The sequence below is a fragment of the Etheostoma cragini genome, chromosome 14 (genome assembly GCF_013103735.1).
Source record: "Etheostoma cragini isolate CJK2018 chromosome 14, CSU_Ecrag_1.0, whole genome shotgun sequence".
Classification (NCBI taxonomy): domain Eukaryota; kingdom Metazoa; phylum Chordata; class Actinopteri; order Perciformes; family Percidae; genus Etheostoma; species Etheostoma cragini.
This window is the reverse complement of record NC_048420.1, coordinates 12,576,557-12,596,267: the sequence shown is the minus strand read 5'-3', so window position 1 is coordinate 12,596,267 and position 19,711 is coordinate 12,576,557. Positions and strand designations below refer to the sequence as shown.

The 19,711-nt window shown below is 40.1% G+C and overlaps 2 protein-coding genes across 3 annotated transcripts in view; both read right to left on the bottom strand.

Moving 5' to 3' along the window:
- Nucleotides 1-3,983, bottom strand: part of LOC117956555 — a 31,897-nt gene extending 27,914 nt beyond the window's left edge. For both annotated transcript variants that reach the window (XM_034891656.1, XM_034891658.1), the window contains exon 1: nucleotides 3,738-3,983. In XM_034891656.1, coding sequence (XP_034747547.1) covers nucleotides 3,738-3,764 — 27 coding nt within the window. In that variant the 5' untranslated portion in view covers nucleotides 3,765-3,983. The remainder of the gene's footprint in view (nucleotides 1-3,737) is intronic.
- A 3,769-nt stretch (nucleotides 3,984-7,752) lies between these two features.
- On the bottom strand, nucleotides 7,753-19,044 carry fkbp9 (FKBP prolyl isomerase 9). Its single transcript, XM_034892029.1, has 10 exons — nucleotides 18,712-19,044; nucleotides 17,498-17,643; nucleotides 14,640-14,829; nucleotides 14,380-14,525; nucleotides 13,013-13,202; nucleotides 11,854-11,999; nucleotides 11,546-11,735; nucleotides 10,816-10,961; nucleotides 9,445-9,608; nucleotides 7,753-9,327 (listed from the first exon to the last, which is right to left on the bottom strand). Exons 1-10 carry the CDS (start codon nucleotides 18,912-18,914, stop codon nucleotides 9,151-9,153), a joined length of 1,698 nt encoding a protein of 565 aa, XP_034747920.1. The 5' UTR covers nucleotides 18,915-19,044; the 3' UTR covers nucleotides 7,753-9,150.
- Between the last annotated feature and the right edge of the window lie 667 nt (nucleotides 19,045-19,711).

The following is a 19,711-nucleotide window of genomic DNA, read 5'->3' as shown; positions in this document are numbered from 1 at the left end:
GGGATATTTGTGGGTAACTACCAACAAATCTTGGCTTATGTAAACAAATGTTCTTCCAGTCTTATTAAAATGGATCAATGTTTGTCGTTTTGGTACTGCACAACAGGAAACCTCCACCTTTATAACCAATAGTCTTATACTTTTATTTATTTATTATTATTTTGTTTAGGAAACTCAAGGTCCAGTGAAACCCTAGTGTTGCTACCCGGGTTGGGTACAAACAAATGTATACAAATGTTACTTGACATGGTGCTTTAAAGTTCTTTTTAGGGTAAAATAGAGTGTAAATGTAAATAAAAAGGGTTGACGTACTGTCTCGGTTGGGCAGCATTTTGTTCAGTGCTGGGGCTCGTTATTTAGCCAAAGTGACAACACAGTCTTGCACTGCCAGACCTATCTACATGAACGCATGAACACAACCCATCAGGTCAGGGTAAGGCTATGTCAGGTAAAAATAATATTGCAACACAAATTCAGTGCGTCGCTTTACATTAACCGCATCATGCTCAGGTCTGATTAAAACATTGAAAACCAGATTCCCTGTGGAGTCGGGCTCAGTTATTAGTCTCTCAGACTCGGGTTGAAACATATGCAGCCCAAACGGCACTATACATCACAACATGGGGAGAGCAAAAGTAAGGCGGAAGGCAGTTCTAATGACCTGGACTTTTATTTTGCCGTGACACAGTCTTTCTCCCTCACTCTGGCCTGACAGTTTGTTCTACCCTACCTCTATTCAAAAGCTAAAATATACCACGCATACCGCGACAAAAGAACATAGCTGTGTTGGAACATTACCACATCTGAACACAGAGTTGCATCCATTTTGTTCAAAAGTTCAAACAACATGTCAGTGAACATCTAATTAAATGCCCAAACAATCAAATTTATTTGTCACATTTAACGAGGTACAGGAAAAAACGCCTCAGGAAAAAAATTGAAAATAAAGCATCCAATTTGGCACTTTTTGGGTAGTTTAGTGCCAAGAAATGGAGAGATCGAGTCTTTCATGATATGCGCAAAACTGCAAGGTTGAGAGCCTGTACTTTTGGCGTTTTTCCACTGCTGGTAACAGCTTGCCTCGACACGCCTTGACTCGCCTCTACTCGACTCGACTCTTTCTACGTTCGTTTTCCATTGCAAAATGAGTAACGTCTCAGCGTGGCTGGTCACCATAGCTACGCGTGATGATGTCATTTTCAACGCGACTCACAACAGCACGTCGGCTACTCGCTACAGCCAGAAGAAAAGTTTTGTTTCAAAAGAAGCTGAAGGAAGCAACAAAAATCACCGCTTAAAAAAACAGGAGTTTGGGAATACCGACGGAGTTCAGCCGTTGACATGACTGTTGTTTCGCCGACACAAAAGGGTAAGTTAAGTTTCCTGGTAACGTTAGCTAACATTAGCATGTGTTAGGGGCCCCGGTCAGTATTTACTAACGCTATTCGCTAGCGTTATATAAAGTACATAAACTTTAGCAACCATGATTACACACCAACATGTGTGCTGTTTGTGTTTCAGAGCATTCACGCTCTGCAAAACCGCCGCCGCAGACCGCCTGGTGGGCGACGTCCGACCGGTGAGATCTCCGGTTGTGACCTGCTGGGCTTCGTATAATCTTTATGAGAGTCATGGAGAGATTTATGACAACGACTGGGATGCATCTGGGACGGCAGAGCCGGGGGGGGGGGGCACTGTCACAGGGTGCAGAGGAAGAAGACCGGGATGTCCGGGAGGGTTTGATGCGCTACTTGAAAAGCTAAATAAAAACTTTTCTTTGATAACTTGTCTTGTTTTTTTAAAGTAACAGTGTGCAATATTGGAAACGACATAAAGCCCCTAACAGCCATTAATATTGAACAGTTGATATGTGAGAATAGTGCAGAGAGTAGATAATCTGTCGGTGTCTGGCTGGATTTGTTTTTTAAATGTCCATTTGTTCTGGACACACACTCCGCACTCTTGTCTGCTAACAACGCAGTGATCCGACCAACCAGCAGTTTGCAAGTTTTCACGTCACCTTTTGGGCTCGCCTCAGCTCGCTTGGAACCTCGACTGAGGTAGTACTAAAAAAAGTACCTGGTAGCAGCTCCCAGGGACTTGTTTTTGTAATGGAAAACCCAAAAAGGCGAGTAGAGTCGAGGCGTGTCGAGTAGATACCACGCAGTGGAAAACCGCCTTTTGTGTTGTTGTAGTATCAACAGAGGGAATTTAGCATTTACATTACTGTTAATCAGTCATCACGTGATTGCACTTTGTATTTTTTGTTACTACTAGGACAACCCAACTTTCATCAAATTTTATGTGACATATTTCCAGTAGGCAACTAACTGCAAGCAAGAACATTCGGACAAAAGGCACATTATTGGCACGAGAGTGATGCGGATAGGACCACGGAGCTTTACTGCGCTGGGGTTCGTAACCAATAAATGTGATGTTAAATTACACCCTCTAGTCACTAGAGGGTGTAATTTAATTATTATTAAAAAAAGTTTGAGAACCCTTGCACTAGAGTCTAGTGCAATGTTTAAACTTTTTTTAATAATGTGAACCCTCTGTGAAACACTCTCTGAGCCAAGTACCCCTTGACCAGCGCAGTATTCTTTGGTAGAAATAACTATAAAGAGGAACTTCACAGCGCTGAACCTCCTATGTCTGACTGACTTTGTAACTGAAAAACATTTAATTGATACTTCTTTGTTGGTCTTCCACGACCTAATGAATTCACTATTATAGTATAATTTTCAGGAAATTATGCATGTTTAAAGAAATCTCATGTACCACCCGCAGTACTCCAAAGTACCCCTAGGGGTACACGTGCCCCCATTTGAGAAACCCTACTCTAGCGTGTGTTGCGATTAATCACGTCACAACGGTCTCAGGTAAAATAAACAACGATTTCTAAACACTCCTCGTTATAGTCAGCCAGCCAACTTACGCTAACGTTAGCTTTGTGGAGAACGTGGGATTTCCCAAATTGATACTACTAACGCACATATTTATGCACAAAACTGCTTTGCTAGCTCAATGTTGTTGCAACTAAGACGCCTGCTGATCGTCCATCGAAAGATTTGACTCCTACAGCTATGTTTGCGAACTTCCCATGCAACTTAACGTTAGCATGCTAGCTAACTAGGCAAGGCAAGGCAGCTTTATTTGTATAGCACATTTCAGCAATAGGGCAATTCAAAGTGCTTTACATAAAGTCAGTTAAACAGATAAAACACAAGTATAAAAAGTTAAAAATCATAAGCAGTAAAAACCGATAAAACACATGAATAGACAGTTTAAAACAAAGTAGAAACATTAGGACACATAAAACACAAGAATAAAAGTTACAGTGAAGCATAAGAAATTTAAAGAAATGTGCATTCATTTAAAGAAAGGCAGCTTAAAAAAAAAGGTCTTCAGCCTTGATTTAAAAGAACTGAGAGTAGCAGCGGATATACAGGTTTCTTGGAGTTTATTGCAGGTATGAGGAGCTAATTTTGGAACGTTAAGTTGACTAATGAAATAGCCTACTTTTTGATATACTTGTTGAATATTACAGATTCTTCCCCGCAGGTGTGAAGTTCTCAACACTTAAATGCATTGGACTTCTTACCATTATCATAAGCAGCTATGACCCCTCCCATACTCCATGGTGTCTCAATATCACATAATCCTGAAACTATCCATCCATATATCCGATTTCTCCACAACAAGTCTGATGCGCGGTTGAAGTCCTGAGCACGTACCTGACAGCCGAAGCTGGTTTGCTCCATGATCCAAAGTCACAGCCGCTGTTAGCAAAACTTCTCCCCCGACAGGAAGTTAAGGGTAAATCTGGCAATAGAGAAAAAGATAAACTAGCCTACTTCGATGTGTAGCCGTCGAACACGAGCTTGAGTCCGAGTAAAAATTAACCCGAGAAAAGTACCAGTTCTTCTATTTCTTCTCCCGGGTGCCCTGCGTCCATTTTTGTGCTCAAATGAAATGTAATGTGAGTAGGACGGTGGTAATGAGAGAGGCCATGGAGAGACTCCTCCCTCCTCTCAGATCATCACAGGGTCCTCGTGCAGTAGACATGCTGCATGCTGCCTGGACACAAACATGTAGCTAGGGAAATTAGCCAAGCCAAATACTTTTACTCTACTAGAGTATCATGTCATGCTTCTTCTACCGAACCACATTTCAAAAGAATTGTATTTTTATTTTTACTTCAGATTATTATTGATCCCCAGGGTAAAAAAAAAAATCCCAAGCCACTCTGCTGTATGTAAATAATAAAAATATTCTACCTTACAGCTGCATTAAAGTGATGAAAATAAACATTCTGAGGCTCTCTGCACACTCAGTAGGCTACTTTTGGTACTTTATGTATGTTTTAATGCTAATACTTTTGTACTTTTACCAAAAAAAAGTACTTCACTTACAGGTTTTTATTGTAGGACTTTAAACAGTATAATCTGCACTGTGGTAAGCTTACTTTTACTTAAAAGGTATGAGAACTATTTTTACCTGCACAGAATACAGAACAGAATACCTGTCAACGTTTTCCCAGAGATTGGCGGGTATGTTAATTGTCCAATGCTTTGTATTGTGCAGTATCTAACAACTTATAGATTTGAACTAGGTTCTGTCATGAGAGTTCAAATTAGCACCGTCCCTTTTGGTAATGTATTAATGTAGAGGGTCAATGTTTTATATCTTAGTGAAGTGATCTTTGAAGGAGATGTTCTATGTGGTGTTAGAATTTAAAATGTTATATGTGCTTAAACATTGTGTGTGATTTGCATTATACATTTAAACTAAAAGGCAAAAGCATTATTTCAACATAAATGAAGACATGTGGGTCATGCATTAAGTTTCTTGTTATAGGTATATAATCTGTTGTTTGTTGCATTAAGTTGTTTTGCAATACTCTGTTCTATAACATAAGATGTTCTGGTACATTCCGTCAGAATCCAGCTCTCCTAAATGTGTTAGAAGCAGAATTGACTGTTAGGGATGCTTACTGAATCTGGTTCCAGTCCCACTTTTACAGCCTCTTTATGGCCCAACTGATGTTTTGCTTTGCAAGTCCTGAACTGAGGGTCATAAACTTTCAGTCACATTCCAACTGAAAGATAACAAATAAGTCACAAACACATCACATCACTGTGATCTGGAGACCCCACCCTTTGTGGATGAGACTAGGGATCCAAGAGCCAAAGAGCCAGACAAAGGAAGGGGAGAGCTGTGGTAGCTTGATCCAGGTAACTTTGTCTCAGGATATCCTATGTAATAAAAAGGATTCACACATCAACATGTGAGATTTTGACTACTAATTGACTGAACCCTGAGAATGGAGCAGGATTTAGCTCCAACAGTGGAGAGCAATGGAAACTTACTGTCGGAGGACTCAGTATTGTAGCCAGTTGGCCTTTTGGTGGGGTTTTTTTTCTTCATTTTTGCTTAATTCAGCCTCACGTTTGATGTTTGACATGAAAGTGAAGTGAAAGTGGCCTTCCCAGCCACCCTGCTGTATGAATCTTATGGGACTACATGGGGGAAATCGTTCAGGAAGTTGAGTACTATGTTAAGTACAATGTGTTTTGCCTCCAAATAACCAGGTTTGCGATTCTTGAGCCTTAACACATGCCTGATGTCAACCATTTAGTTGTTATTTTTTTTTCATATATGTTTTTTAACGTGTCCTAAGTCATATTTTTTTAAGAGGGAATTTCCTCCACTTCCTCTCTTTCCTCTCTTTGTCTGGCACCTTTCTCTTGACTTCCGTGTTGGTCCAGTACGAAAATATTCCCTGTAAAATAAAACAAAATTAAACATGTATTGCAGAAAAAAACATAATTCTTATCTAGGCGTTAACATTAAAAATACCCTTTTTTTTTAACCTCTCAACCCAAGTGCTGGGAACAGCAGCCATAGCTCCCTCCAGGAATTCAACAACTGTATATTTTTTATCAGCTATATCTTTAAAGGAAAGGAAGGTAAGGTAAGCATGGTAAAGTAATGAGTTTTATATTGCTTTGTTGAGCCTGCATGGCCGTTCAGTTTAAAGCCCACTCACCACGTCAAGCTGCAGGCCAATGAGGGGGGTGTTAGTTTGACAGGACAAGACAGAAAATGGTGTAAAAGAACTTTTCTTTAAAAAAGTTGAGTTACAATTTTAAACACACCTTGTGACAGTCCTCTTCATTGCTAGAGCCGTTTATGATCCACTCAGGAACAGTTTCAGCTGTTGTCGTTTGTCATGTGGCTGTGCGTTGTTAATGGTGGCATTTTTAAACATTCCTTGTGACAGTGAGCCACTCAGCCACACTTTCAGCTGTTGTGTGGTTAAGTTGCATGGAGGACTTCCATGAAGACAATCTCATCTCTTCTTTCACCATCATTGCTCTTTTGGAGCAGTTTGCTTCTGGAACCATCATTGTCCATTTCATTATAATATTCAGATATATCGTGAATAATTGATTTACGTTATATTGTAGGCTACATGCTGTTCCTGCCGTTAAATTGTTATTGACACATTATGTTCACAAAGTTTAGTATCCTTCATATGAAAATGAATCATCCCACTGTCACCATTTTAATGTTGGCTAGGTTGTCCGTTCCATAGACAGTTAAAGACAATTGGGTTCATTGAACACATTGATAAAAAAGGTTAATCTGCAATTACTGCTTTGTAGAACAAAAGTAATCAAACTCCATAACTGAGCTAAATGAACTCCAGGGTGCACACAATAGTGACATTCACTCAAAGAGAACTGGGATAAAAGACATTAAAGAGGGAAGAGAGAAAGAGAACCACAAGGAACAAGAGTACTTTAAGAGGTACATAAGTCAATGAAGTCCATGTGATTCATTATCAAAATATAGTCTGAAGCTCAATCCAGCACTTTTTTTATCCTGGGCATCTAGACTGAAAACATATCAGACAAATAATGAGTGTTTTACATGTAGGGTTGTGCAACTAATAGCAAAAAGTGAACAGTTTCCGGAATATCACCAAATATTGAAAAAATGAAGAGAAAGGGTTTAGATGGTTAAAGCAAGGTCACAGCCACAGCTAGATCTTGACCCTTTTTTTAACTGTCCATTGAGAGTCTGTTTGACAATGTTATTGGAGGGCAATGCTAAATCAGTGCAGTGAGGTTGATGCAATAAAAGTAAAGTTAAAAAAAGTAATTGCAAGACTCCTGATAGGGTTTTTTGTATGTTGAGTTGTAATAGTCAAATTTAATATGTTTGTGTTGTTTTGTATTTTGTATGATTTTAATCATTCCATATTAACCTTTGAGATATTCTATATACCTTTTATACCTCTATAATTACTGTACTTTAGGCTGACTCAATTCTAGGTGTCCAAAACAGCCAAAAACTATACATAAACACATATACTGATATTCTATCTGGCACAGAGCCTAAGGGATCTCAAATATTAGGCCATTTTAAGGGAATTTCTAAACTTACGCCACACATATAGACATCACCATTCTGCTCGCGCAATCAGCCCAAAAAAAGCATTTTTAAATCTCCGCAGATTCTGTGGTCGTACTGTGGTGAATGTGACTCTGTCCACACGTGTGAATAAATCTAAACGGAGAATCTCCTTGTCGCCTAATCAATTTCAACTTCAATCTTCCTTTCAGAGTGCAATTGTAAATCAATGGTAAAAAAGTGGCTAAAGCAAACATAGAGAGACACACACACACACACACACACAGCCATACAAATCCAAGGGACAAAAAGACAGACACAATCTAGGCATATATTTAGGTCAGGTAATTTAATAAAGTTAAACTTAGTGTTGGCATTGTCATCATCTAGCCTCATTATTCTCCTGGATAAAAAAGTTCAACATTCACACACACTTCTCTCTCAGACACACACACAAACACACACACTCTCTTAAATTGCTGGTGATGCAAACAAAAAAGCAATGACACAAGTTCACCCCAAATTATTGAAAGACCAGAGAGCTTCAACACTGTTTTAAGATTTTGAATCTGTCAGCCTTATTTTGGATGATTTCAACTCCAGAAAACAAAGAAGGCATCCTGACATTTAAAAGGTAAACAGTAAAAGTGTCAGCTACAAAATATGTAAATACAATTTTATTCACTTAAAATGATCACTTATTCTTTTATGATTAAATGAGTTTTAACACTCAGAAACACTCAGAAATGTAACTTCCGTCCATCACAGTATTTTACAGTGAGTGATGACCAACTTCTTGCTCCTGATAGACCGTCAGATATTTCAGAAACAAGCCGATACCCAGTGAAAAAAAACAACACGCATAACCACAAAAACTTAACAATAAAAAAAGTAACGAAGGAGTGCTGAACATACAGATGGTGAAGTAAGGCCTCAGTTTGTTCTTTCACACACACGAGTGCTTTTGTACCCTTCAAAATAAAAGTCACATAAAACAACCCAACTTGACGGATGATAAGTTGGTCTTTATGCATGTAAGGAATACTTATTTAACTATTCTCAGGGAGCTTTCAGGCCAGGGTCAGCATTAAGTGGACACATGTTGCAGGAATAGATCAGAATGTGTAAAACTAGTAGAAGTGTCTCACAAATAAAAAGGGGTTTCAAAGGTAACCCTGTCTCACAGAAATAGATCAACTGACCGGTGCAGGACAAGAAGACTATAAAAAAAGAACGCAGTTATTCTGATGTTCAAAGGGTCACTCTTGTATAGACATCCGTGTGTACAGAGGTGGCTCACTGTGTCGTGAAAGTTTGTTCACTGTTTGAATGAAGCTGCAAATGATCTGAACTCTTTGGACTCGTCATCTTTGAAGTCTCAGATCATCATTTCCTGATCTCCACCCGGATATCAATGGGAGAGAAGGTAAACAAAAGAAATTCTCTGTCATCATCACTCCTCATAAGATGAGACCTCATATGAGGAGTTTTCTTTGTAATATTAATCTCTCAAAATGATCTCATTCCCAACAGACCAGATGCCCCTTGAACATCATCTTTATCTTCAAAGTAAAAAAACTAAATCTCTCAGCTCATTTCTCACTTCACGCTCACTGACTTTACAAATAGAACCCAGTCTTTATCTAGTCTACCACCCACATGTGTTTTTTAACCCCGCTGTCTGACCCCCCAACCTTCACCCTGATCTGATCTCTACACTCAGTCCCGTCATAGCTCGTCATGAGGGGCTTCATCTGCTTTAAGTTTGAACTCTGCCTCTGTGATCTTTCCGTCTCCATCCCGGTCCTGATTGGAGAACATGTTGTCAATGATGCGATAGGGATCGAATCCGGGAGCCAGGCGTCCTTTACCCTCGTTCACCTGCCGCATGATGTAGTCAGTAAACTGTTTAAACAAATGAGGGGGGGGAAGAGAGAGTAAATTGAGGATGCACAGACTGTGGCTTAAAGGAAAATGTCTCAGATGTTACAAATAATACAGAAACAGCAGGTTATCACATACCTCAGAGGGTTCCACCTGCTTGTTCTGGTCTGCGTCCATCTCAGTGAAGAGGTCGGGTGACACTTCGTCGTTCCAGATAAACATGTAGCCTTCAGGAAGTCCTTCTTCCATCTCTACCAGCTCAATATCAAACACCAGCACAGCACTCCCTGGAACTTCATCAGCTACACACGCAAACAAACACACACACAGTTACCAGCCAGTCTGTATTGAATAAGAGATAAGTGAATTCCGGTGACCAGCAGTTGAAAGTCACTACTAACACCCCTGCTGTTTGTTCTTTAACTATTCATCAGAAATATTAAGGGATAGTTCAGATTTTTAGAAAATAGGATTGCATGATGTATCTTATCTGTCTGCACACAATGTCAGTGTATCCTGACAACGTCAATATGTTCTGTATTTTTTTCCTACCACATATAATTTCTCAATATTTTGTTTTCAGATTCCAATGGAATTTGGGCCAAGGATTGAGTGGTGCAAATCCAAATGCAGATTTGAATCCAAGAGTTTGTAAAGGATTTCTGGAAGCACCTAATGCGTGACGGGTTGTTTGTTACAGGAATAATTTGTCATTTGGGAAACATGCTTATTTGCTTTCTTGCTAAGAGTTAGATGAGAAGAGGGATTCCACTTAGCTTAGCGTAAAGACTGGGAAAAAGGGTAACAGCTGGCCTGTCTCATAATTGCATGCATGCACACACACATACACACACACACCTTAGCCTATCCCCCAAAGAGAGATAGACTGAACTAGCAAAACAACAAGATTTAGATAAGCCTGTGTGTATGTGACACATATGTTACGGCGGCATTAATATCTTTACATAACCAAAAGTTGACATGTGTTCAGCTTGAGATATATGCCTCTTGGAAATGAGCTGGGATGGCACTACAGTGTGGTTAAACTGTAATGCTTCATCCTAAATCTCATCGGTCAAGAGTTTCTTCTGTGTAAGTCATCATGTACACTACTGGTCAAAAGTACTGGTCACTTAGAAATTTCCATTAGACTCCATTATAGACAGAATACCAGCTCAGATCAGTTGCCTTGTTTTTTTTTAACCAGGGCAGAAAAAATTCAGATTACATTATGTGCTTACATAATTGCAAAAAGGTTCTCCAATGTTTTCTCAGTTAGTTTTTTAAAAATGCTATCAGATTAGTAAACATAATGAGCCTTTGGAACATTGGATGAATGGTTGCTGATAATGGGCAATGTAGAAACTGCATTAAAGATCAGCCACCCACCCAGATCACCTGGTATTCTGTCTATAATGGAGTGGAATGGAATTTTTAATTGACCCCAAACTTCTGACCGGTAGTGTATATTCTCTGTTTTTACTGCATGTGTGGTTGTGTGTGACTTACTGACTCCTCTCTCCCCATAGCCCAGGTGAGGGGGAATAACAAGGTGCCTTTTCTCTCCCAAACACATGTCCATCAGTCCGTCCTCCATCCCTGGGACTACCTGGTTGGCTCCCAGGACAATGTTGTATGTCTTTGCATAATTATACCTGAAACAAATAGAGTCAGAATAAAACTGAAACACACAAAATTACTGTAATTTTAGTCATTAAAATATATATACAAATATATATCCTTTAACACTTGTTTTTTACTTTTTCCTTTGCTGTGTGGGAATTTAAGAGTTAAATATTTTCTTGCATTTTATCAAGTGTTTCAGTGGGTGAGGCAAGCCAAAGCCTGGTTTGAATCCAGGAACTAAAATAGTTTTTTACTGGAGTCAAGGACAATCTTAAAGGAAGGAAGCCTTCAAAGCATTCTTGAAAGATAGCTTATCTTCTTCTTATTTATGATATTAAGTGTTTTTTTTTATTTGTTTTAATTTCTATGATGAGGATTTTGTGCTGTCTGTAAGCTCCTGCAATTTCTAAACAACCTATGTGCAGACAGGGCAGTACGGTGCACTAATAATTAGTTTTTACAAAGAGTGCAGAGGAAAGGAAATGTGCCGTTAACACTAAAAGACGAACAGCAGAGTGAAGGGCATATGAGGAAGAACTTCCTCTTAGCACTTGAAACCCTATTGAAACCCTCTCACGTGTTTTGCAGAAGTGTCTCACGAAAGTTTACTCACGTAGAGTCGATGGATGTGCCATCCATCAGAGAGGCGTTATAGTGATATTTGACAAAGTCTCCCTTCTTGGTTTGCTTATCACACTCTTCTGGCTTGTGAGTGACAGTGATCTCAGTTTTATCTGATGGGTTGTGGAAGTCGATGATGTGAATGTCAAACACCAGCACAGCTGAACCAGGGATCTTAGAGCCTAAAAGAGACATGGTGAAAAAAATATATAGATTCTAATATTAAAAGCCACAGACAAGGGAGTAATAATGGTGAGAAACAATGGTATTCAAGCATCACACACACACACACACACACACCTGTGCCCTCCTCTCCGTAGCCGAGATGTGGGGGGATGGTGATGGTGCGCTTCTCTCCGACACAGACTCCAATCAAACCCTCGTCCATGCCGGCAATCACGTAGCCCTGACCCACATAGGTGTCATAGGTACGATTACGAGAGTAGCTGTGGAACAGAAAATATAACAAAAGTACTGTCACACGTCCCCCACAGATGTCCCCATCACATGTTTTTTTTACTTCAAGTACATAGCAAGCTGTCATAAAATCACATATGAAGGTGTTTTAGGCAGTGCACAGAAGAGAAGAACCGAATAACACCTGAAAGAGGTCCCTACAGTATAGGACACACAATGATTATGTTGCAGGAAGCTGGTTCAGAGAAAATTTTACCCCCACAACCACTGTGCTTGAGTTGCAAGATGCAGTTTGTTTTAGAGGATGCAGTTGTGTTTTTTTTGTTGATGTAAACATACAGTGTGTTGGCATTGTAAAATATGAAGATTTTCAAATTCCTGGCATAAGTATATGCATGCAGAGATAGAAAATGTGTGTGGCAGAAGTCATTGACATCTGTACTAAGTGTGTGAAAGAATTTCTTAAGGATAACAAGAGAGGCGTCAAGGCCAAACCCACAAGGCTGCAAAGGCTGTAATGCTGACGTACTGAGTAAATTATCATAGCAGTTCTTTTGAGCTAAATTCTTCAAAAAGTGAACAATACGTCTGATATGTTCTGTCAACCTCACTGAGATTTTCTAAATCTATAACCAGGAATAAAAAAAAATAAAACAATAATGATATTTGTTTTCTGCATGTTTTGGAAAGGATCTGTATATTCCAGTTTAGAATCCTTACTTGAATAAATTGTACAGCACATACTGTTTCTGTGTATTTAAAATAAAGGGGTTACCACAGGTTGACCTAATCCTCTGTTGCAAGTAGCCGCACAAAAAAAGACGACAAAACTATTTAGAGGATGCAGGCAGTTTTATGTAAATCAAACAGGAAATTTCCACTCGTGGTTTTTAAGTTTCGATTCATCTCTCAATGCGTCTTCAGTGCACAGAGAGATGCTGCCAACTTGAGGCCACTTGAGGACAGACTATTTCTATTTCTAATAAGGTGTACTATGAGTCATTCTGTGTGGTTAACATGATGAATAAACACTGACACAAACCTGGAATCAAAAAAGGTTCCGTCAAGAAGGCTGCCATTGTAGTGGTAGCGTACAAAGTCTCCAGCAGCAATTTTCCTCGTGCAGGACTCAGGCACAATCTGATTGGTCACTGTGATCCCATCTCTGGGGTTGTGGAGGTCTAAAAGTACGACATCAAACACCAGAGACGCCTGTCCTGGGATGTCGCTACCTGGAGAGAGAAGAAGAAGAAAGGTTGAAGACAAGTAGGGAGGCAGGTATGGGAGCTACAGGAATATTCTTCCTCATTCTACTTCTAGCAATGACCAGGATCAATCCATAACCCTAAACAAGTAAGCAGTGAGTATAAACTATTATTCCCAATGTTAAAAATTAACTTTTAGTTACACAGACAATGAAAAATTGATGACATGACAGTATTTATTGTTACAAATATCTGGCATTAGAGGGGCCTTATTTAGAAGTCTATTAAATGTATGAGGGAGAGAATAAACAACAGTTTTGATTATTTGAAAATATTTATAAAAACATGTATGAAGAATAAAAAAGTATTTTGAAAGTAAATTTAAAAAACTGTCAATTAAAGGAATACTTAAGTTATTGTAAGGGAAAGTGATTATCTGTTCATGTAATGTTCAAATGTTAAGTGTCACACACATTACCACAGCTTTACACCAGAAAGGGAATAGGCGTATTTCCCCTAATGGTAAACTATTCCTTTATTTCAACCATGTAACTAAATTAGTCATGAAAGTTATACTCGTCAAATTTTCAAAGGTAAGACGATGTAAAAAAAGTCATTGAACAGCGCTGTGTTTTGGGAAAAGAACTGAGCTGTTTTTTTTTGTGATTACTTTTTTTTAAATTATAATCTTTAAATTTTACAGAACATTAATTGAACACTTTGGCATCAGTACAAAGTTAAATCATAGACAGCATAAAAAAATAAGTAAATACACAAAAAATCCTTACTATACAGTGAATATATAGTATCTTAAGAGAGAGAAAAAAAAAGAATTGACATATAAATATAAAAGTATATACAAATATAAAAAATGTAAAGAGTGGATTGAAATATAAACATCAAGAAAATAAAATACAGTACAAAGACAAGATGAGATAGGCTAAGGCTATACAATTATAATTCCTTAAATTCTTGCAGTAGATCAGCTATATAGATAGTTTTCTTACTACTAATGATTGAACTGAGCTGTTAAACAAGATATGATGTGTAGTTTAACTGCATGTGTGGGATGTGCTGCCCCCTTGTGCTCCAAGTGTGCAACTACAGCACCTGTTGACCTCCACAGCAGGTATTTTCAAAGGTCACTCAAAGGAATGTAAGCGGGCTCAAGGAAATAAATAGTAAAGAAATTGTGAATTCTCACCGTCTCCATTCTCTCCATATCCAAGTGATGGTGGCATAGTGATGATGCGTTTCTCTCCAACACACATTCCCAGAAGGCCTTGATCCATACCGGCGATCAGCCACCCAATCCCAACGTACGTGTCATAGGTACGCAAACGGGTGTGGCTAAAGAGAAAGATGGAGGAGACCGGTCACACAAACACATAAATGAATACATTTATATATGTGTGTGTGTGTGTACATTTTTGTGTGAAGGAAAGATTGTTTTACAGAACAAACCTGGAATCAAAGAGCGTCCCGTCCAGCAGGGTGCCATTGTAGTGGTAGCGAACGTAGTCCGACACCTCCACCTTTCTGGAGCACGTGGAAGGCATGTGGTAGGTGTTGCTCTGGACGCCGTCCTCCGGGTTCCACACATCGAGCAGCAGGACGTCAAAATGGAGGATAGAGTCAGGAGGGATGATGTCACCTGAAGAGGATAAGAGTAGAGTAAAATTGAGCCAGAAATGAAAATCTACTAGGGAAAAGAGAAGTAATGCTTTAGAGTTAACATGCTTGTGAAGACTTTTATTAAACTGCTGCATTACAAATACAAATTTAAATCAGTGGGTGTTTTCTCAGGATGGGTTTGCAGGTCCTACGATCAGTAAATATTCAGAGAACGTTCGAGACAGAATTGTCTCAAGGCACTGATCTCGGGAAGGGTACAGAAATATTTCAGCTGCTTTACAGATCCCAGTAAGCACAGTGGCCTCCTTCATTCGTAAATGGAAGAAGTTTGGAACCAATAGGACTCTTCCTAGAGCTGGCCATCCTTTTAAACTGAGTGATCGGATTTGAAGGACTTGAGTTAAGGAGGTGACCAATAACCCAAAGGTCGCTCTGACAGAGCTCCAGGGTTCCTCTGTGAAGGGAGGAAAACCTTCCAGAAGGACAACCATTGGCTGCAGAACTCCACCGATCAGGCCTGTATGCTAGAGTGGCCAGATGGAAGCTACTCTTTAGTAAAAGGCACATGGCAGCCTGCCTGAAGTTTGCCAAAAGGCACCTGTAAGGCTCTCAGACCATGAGAAACTAAATTCTCTGGTATGATGAGAAAAAGATCGGACTCTTTGGCGTGAATGCCAAGCGGTGTGTTTGGAGGAAACCAGGCACCGCTTATCATCTAGCCAATACCATCCCTAAAGTGAAGCATGGTGGTGGCAGCATCATTCTGTGGGGATGTTTTTCAGTGGGAGAAACTGGGAGACTAGTCAGGATTGAGGGAAAGATGAATGTAACAATGCACAGAAACATCCTGGAAGAAAACCTGCTCTAGAGTGCTCTTGACCTCAAACTTGGCTGACGGTTCTTCTTTCAACAGGACAACGACCCTAAGTACAAAACTGGCCAATGATAGGTGTGCCAAGCTTGTGGCTGCATATTCCAAAAGACTTGAGGCTGTTACTGCTGTCAAAAGTGCCACAACAAAGTATTGAGCAAAGGCTGTGAATGCTTATGTACATATTATATTTCTGTTCTTTTTCTCTCTTTTTTATGAATTTGCAAAATTTTAAAATGTTGTCATTATGGGGGATTGTGTGTAGAATTTAGAGAAACAAAAAATGTAATTGAATCCATTTTGGAATAAGGCTGTAACATAACGAAATGTGGAAAAAGTGTAGCGCTGTGAATACATTCCATATGCACTGTATATTAAGTTCAATTTTAAATTAACATGAAAACCATGCTCTTGAAAAACTGCCCATCTATTTAAAAAAAACAAAAACATTAGCTCAATTAACTAAATAATTTGATGGTTTTAATTTATCAAATGTGAAAATCTGCTTTCCTGGTCTTAACATTACGGTAAACTGAACAGCTTTTGGGTTTGGACTGTTGGTGAGATAAACCAAGACATAGCTAAGATTAACTTGGGTTCTAGAAAATTGAGATGTGCATTTCACATGGTTTTCTGATGAGTTTAATTAACCAATCAGTCATAAAAATAGAATCTGCGAATGAATCAGTTATGAAAAGACTTGTTGGATGCAGCCCGGGCAACAGGTGAGTAATTGTACAAAGTAAACTCCTCATGTCACTAAACCCCTCAGATTTCCAGAAATAGGACATGACTGTTGTGTCCTCAGTTCTAGCTACAGGTATAGCCTTGGTGACTGATCAGTAGGTCCACTCACTAACATTTTTACATTGGTGAGTGCAACATCTCAACCAGCTCTGTCTGCAAACATTAGCATGACACTAGCTTTTGAGCTCAAAAAGCGTACCTATAGATACGGAGAAGATGGTGAAGTTAAGGAGGTGGGAATAGGATGATGAGGTGGAGGAGGGGTGCAAGGACTGTGTGGGAGGCAGCCATTCAATATTTACTACTACTACTGAGCTGGCAGGCCCCTTTCTGATTTAAATCTCTCTCTACTTCTTACAAAATGTCCCCTCTCAATTGTCTTCTCTCTCTCTCTGATGTTCCCTCTGATACAGGACACAGGCTCAGCTTTTACCTGTCCACACATGCCCCCTCTCTCTTCCATTCTCTATTTGATGCACACACACACACACACAAATGCATACACTGACACACTGGTATTTACATGTAAAGAAGGCCTCTGCAATTTTTTTCTCATCACTACAATCATAAGCAAATATTTCAACACATCTGACACAAACACTCTCTATGGTGCACAGTGGCCCAGATTTATTTACGTTCATATACAAATCAACAGCTAAAAGATGTATCCGCCTGCTGCTGATGCTCCAGCTTCTGCATTGCAGTTACTATGTTGATCCAAAGCAGCTTGTGACCAGTTCCTGGTTTGTGATGTCCCTGTGACATCATTCAACATGGACGCTTGGGAGCAGCCCACTTCCTTTCTACTTCGCCTGACTCTAGTACAACACAATATGGTACTTCCTGCACAGACTGTCATTCTTTGCCCCCTGACCAAATTCTCTCATTGTTATGGTTAGCAGCGCCAGCCGTGTGCTCACTCATCTGTGTATTTATAATAACTCTCCAGAGGAATAAACACTGGCATGTTCTTAAAACTTGATGGAGAATAATATATTCTGCCCTGACTGATTTGGAACAATCAGCCAGGACAGGGATGTGCAATTAAGACAGGAAGTTGAACACTCACCGTATCCCTGTTTGCCATATGCTAGGTGAGGTGGGATCTTGATCAGGCTTCTCTCGTTGACACACATCCCCACCAGAGCTTTGTCCATCCCTGCGATCAGCTGCTTCTTGCCAACAAACACGTTGTAGGTGCTACCACGGTCGTAACTGAAGCACACACACATAACCTATTACTTATACTGTACATATATATGACTGCATTTTATTAATTATATGCCTTGGTGCAACTAAAATGCATACCCTTAATCAAAGCCAGTTCACTGTCGGTCCTGGCTAAAAGTTTTTCCATTACCATTACTATTTGTTTGGGAGGGACAATTTAATCTCTCAAGCAAGCTTTGACAAATCATTCAGAAAAAAAAAACTCACTCAAGTAAAACAAGATGTCCCGCCGGCCAGTGTTCAGATTCACCCAAAGGGACTCAAAAAGGAGTAAATGCACCAGGATCTTATTATATTGTCTTGTTAAATTAGGCTTTTGTTTTTTACTGTCATTTTGAGCCCGGATTTAAGTTATTCAGGCTGTCACCATCTTTACACCCAGTGATGCATTTACATATGTCATACAGATACATACAGCCAGATTGAAATGTGTAAAGGGTGACTTTAATTAGGTATACTGTACACGAGCACAAGACCCTTCTACCACACAGGCCCACAAAATTAGGTAATACCGCAGGGCCTGGCTACTTTGGTAGTTTATATTCTTTAACAAATGTGCAATTAATTAAATGACCAAAAACCAAACCAACTAATGTTTTGCTTTTGGGGCCCTCATGGTTCTTAAGGCCCTGGGTAGTTGACCACTTTGCATGGTACACGGTTATTACTGTTGACCCGCTCGGTGGTTCCCAAAGTGGAGTCCAGGGACCTTTGGAGGTTCAACATTAAGAATAAGGACGTAATCCTCAGGTTTCAATGAATCCAGTAGGATTAAGCAGGCTAATATTAATCTAGTAGCAAAACTACTCCAGCTGATCAAAATGCGGCCTTTAATGGTATCCCGGTGTGTATGAAAAGATTTTGAAGCCCTTGGATTAAGCATACATGGATCCAGAGCTCATTCAGCTTGCCTGCGTGGCTCACAGGGGCGGACCACTCACACGCGCACATTTACGCATCGCGCACGGCTGTTCGCACCGAGCACTGATGTGCTCCCCACGACGAGACTCCCAAAGTGAAAGCGTGCATTCTTTTGCCTGATAGCCTACTCACCTTGAGTCGAACTTCTTGCCGTCAGGAAACATGCCGTTGTAGTGATACCTGACATAATCCCCTACTTTGACTGCGCGCACACATTGCTCTGGCACGAAAGTTTTCTCAATCAATATGTCGTCTAACGGTACAGGAGGAGCACTGCACGCGCCGAACGCCACCAGAACCGCCAAATAAAGCATCGCCTGCACGCACTGGATCATTTTCTCTGCCGACTAATTCTCAGAAGAGGGAGATAACTGTGGGTTCTGCCCGTAGGAGTATATGCTGCCTCCCTGTTCCCCGGTACTTTGGTTTCCTCTACTCCGATTTGGACAGAAGTCCTGCCCCCCGGTCCCATTGCAGGGATGATCACGTGTCAAGCCAGATAAAATGACACAACTTCCGGTTAAGCTTTAAAGATAAAACGTCGACTGATGACCTCAGTAACGTGTTTTGTATGTGAAGCTAAAATTAAAACGGCTGTATATATACAATACAATCTTGGTGTGAGACGTAAACGAATACAAACAAAGCTTGGCTAGCCAAATAAATCTCTTATTTTGAAATTTCAAAATATATTTCCTGTTCACACTGCTTCTTTCTAGCTGACTTGACGCGCTTCGGGATTGAATGGGATAATTTGGGGCACCACGTATTGCTCTTGCGCAGTGCAGCCTCCTATGTGTCAACGTGGTAACGTAGGGGTCTCCAGACAGCTATAGACACATCCCCCCCCCCCCCCCCCCCCCCATTTAAATCAGAGTATCTGGATACTCTGAATAGCAATCAAATTGTACCAATGAGCAGAACTCGTAAAGTGTGCCCATAAATGATGTTAAATCCATATGTGGACTTTGTTGTGTTGGTGGGGTTCAGGCCTTTAGATGGGCGTGGGGGGGGGGGGGGCAGATCCAGGCAGGAATGTCTGTACGTGGCAGTGAGAGGGGGAGGGACACTCCAGTCTCTCACCAGGGGTTTAATTAGTGACAGAGAGGAAACAAGTTTTTAGACTTTATAA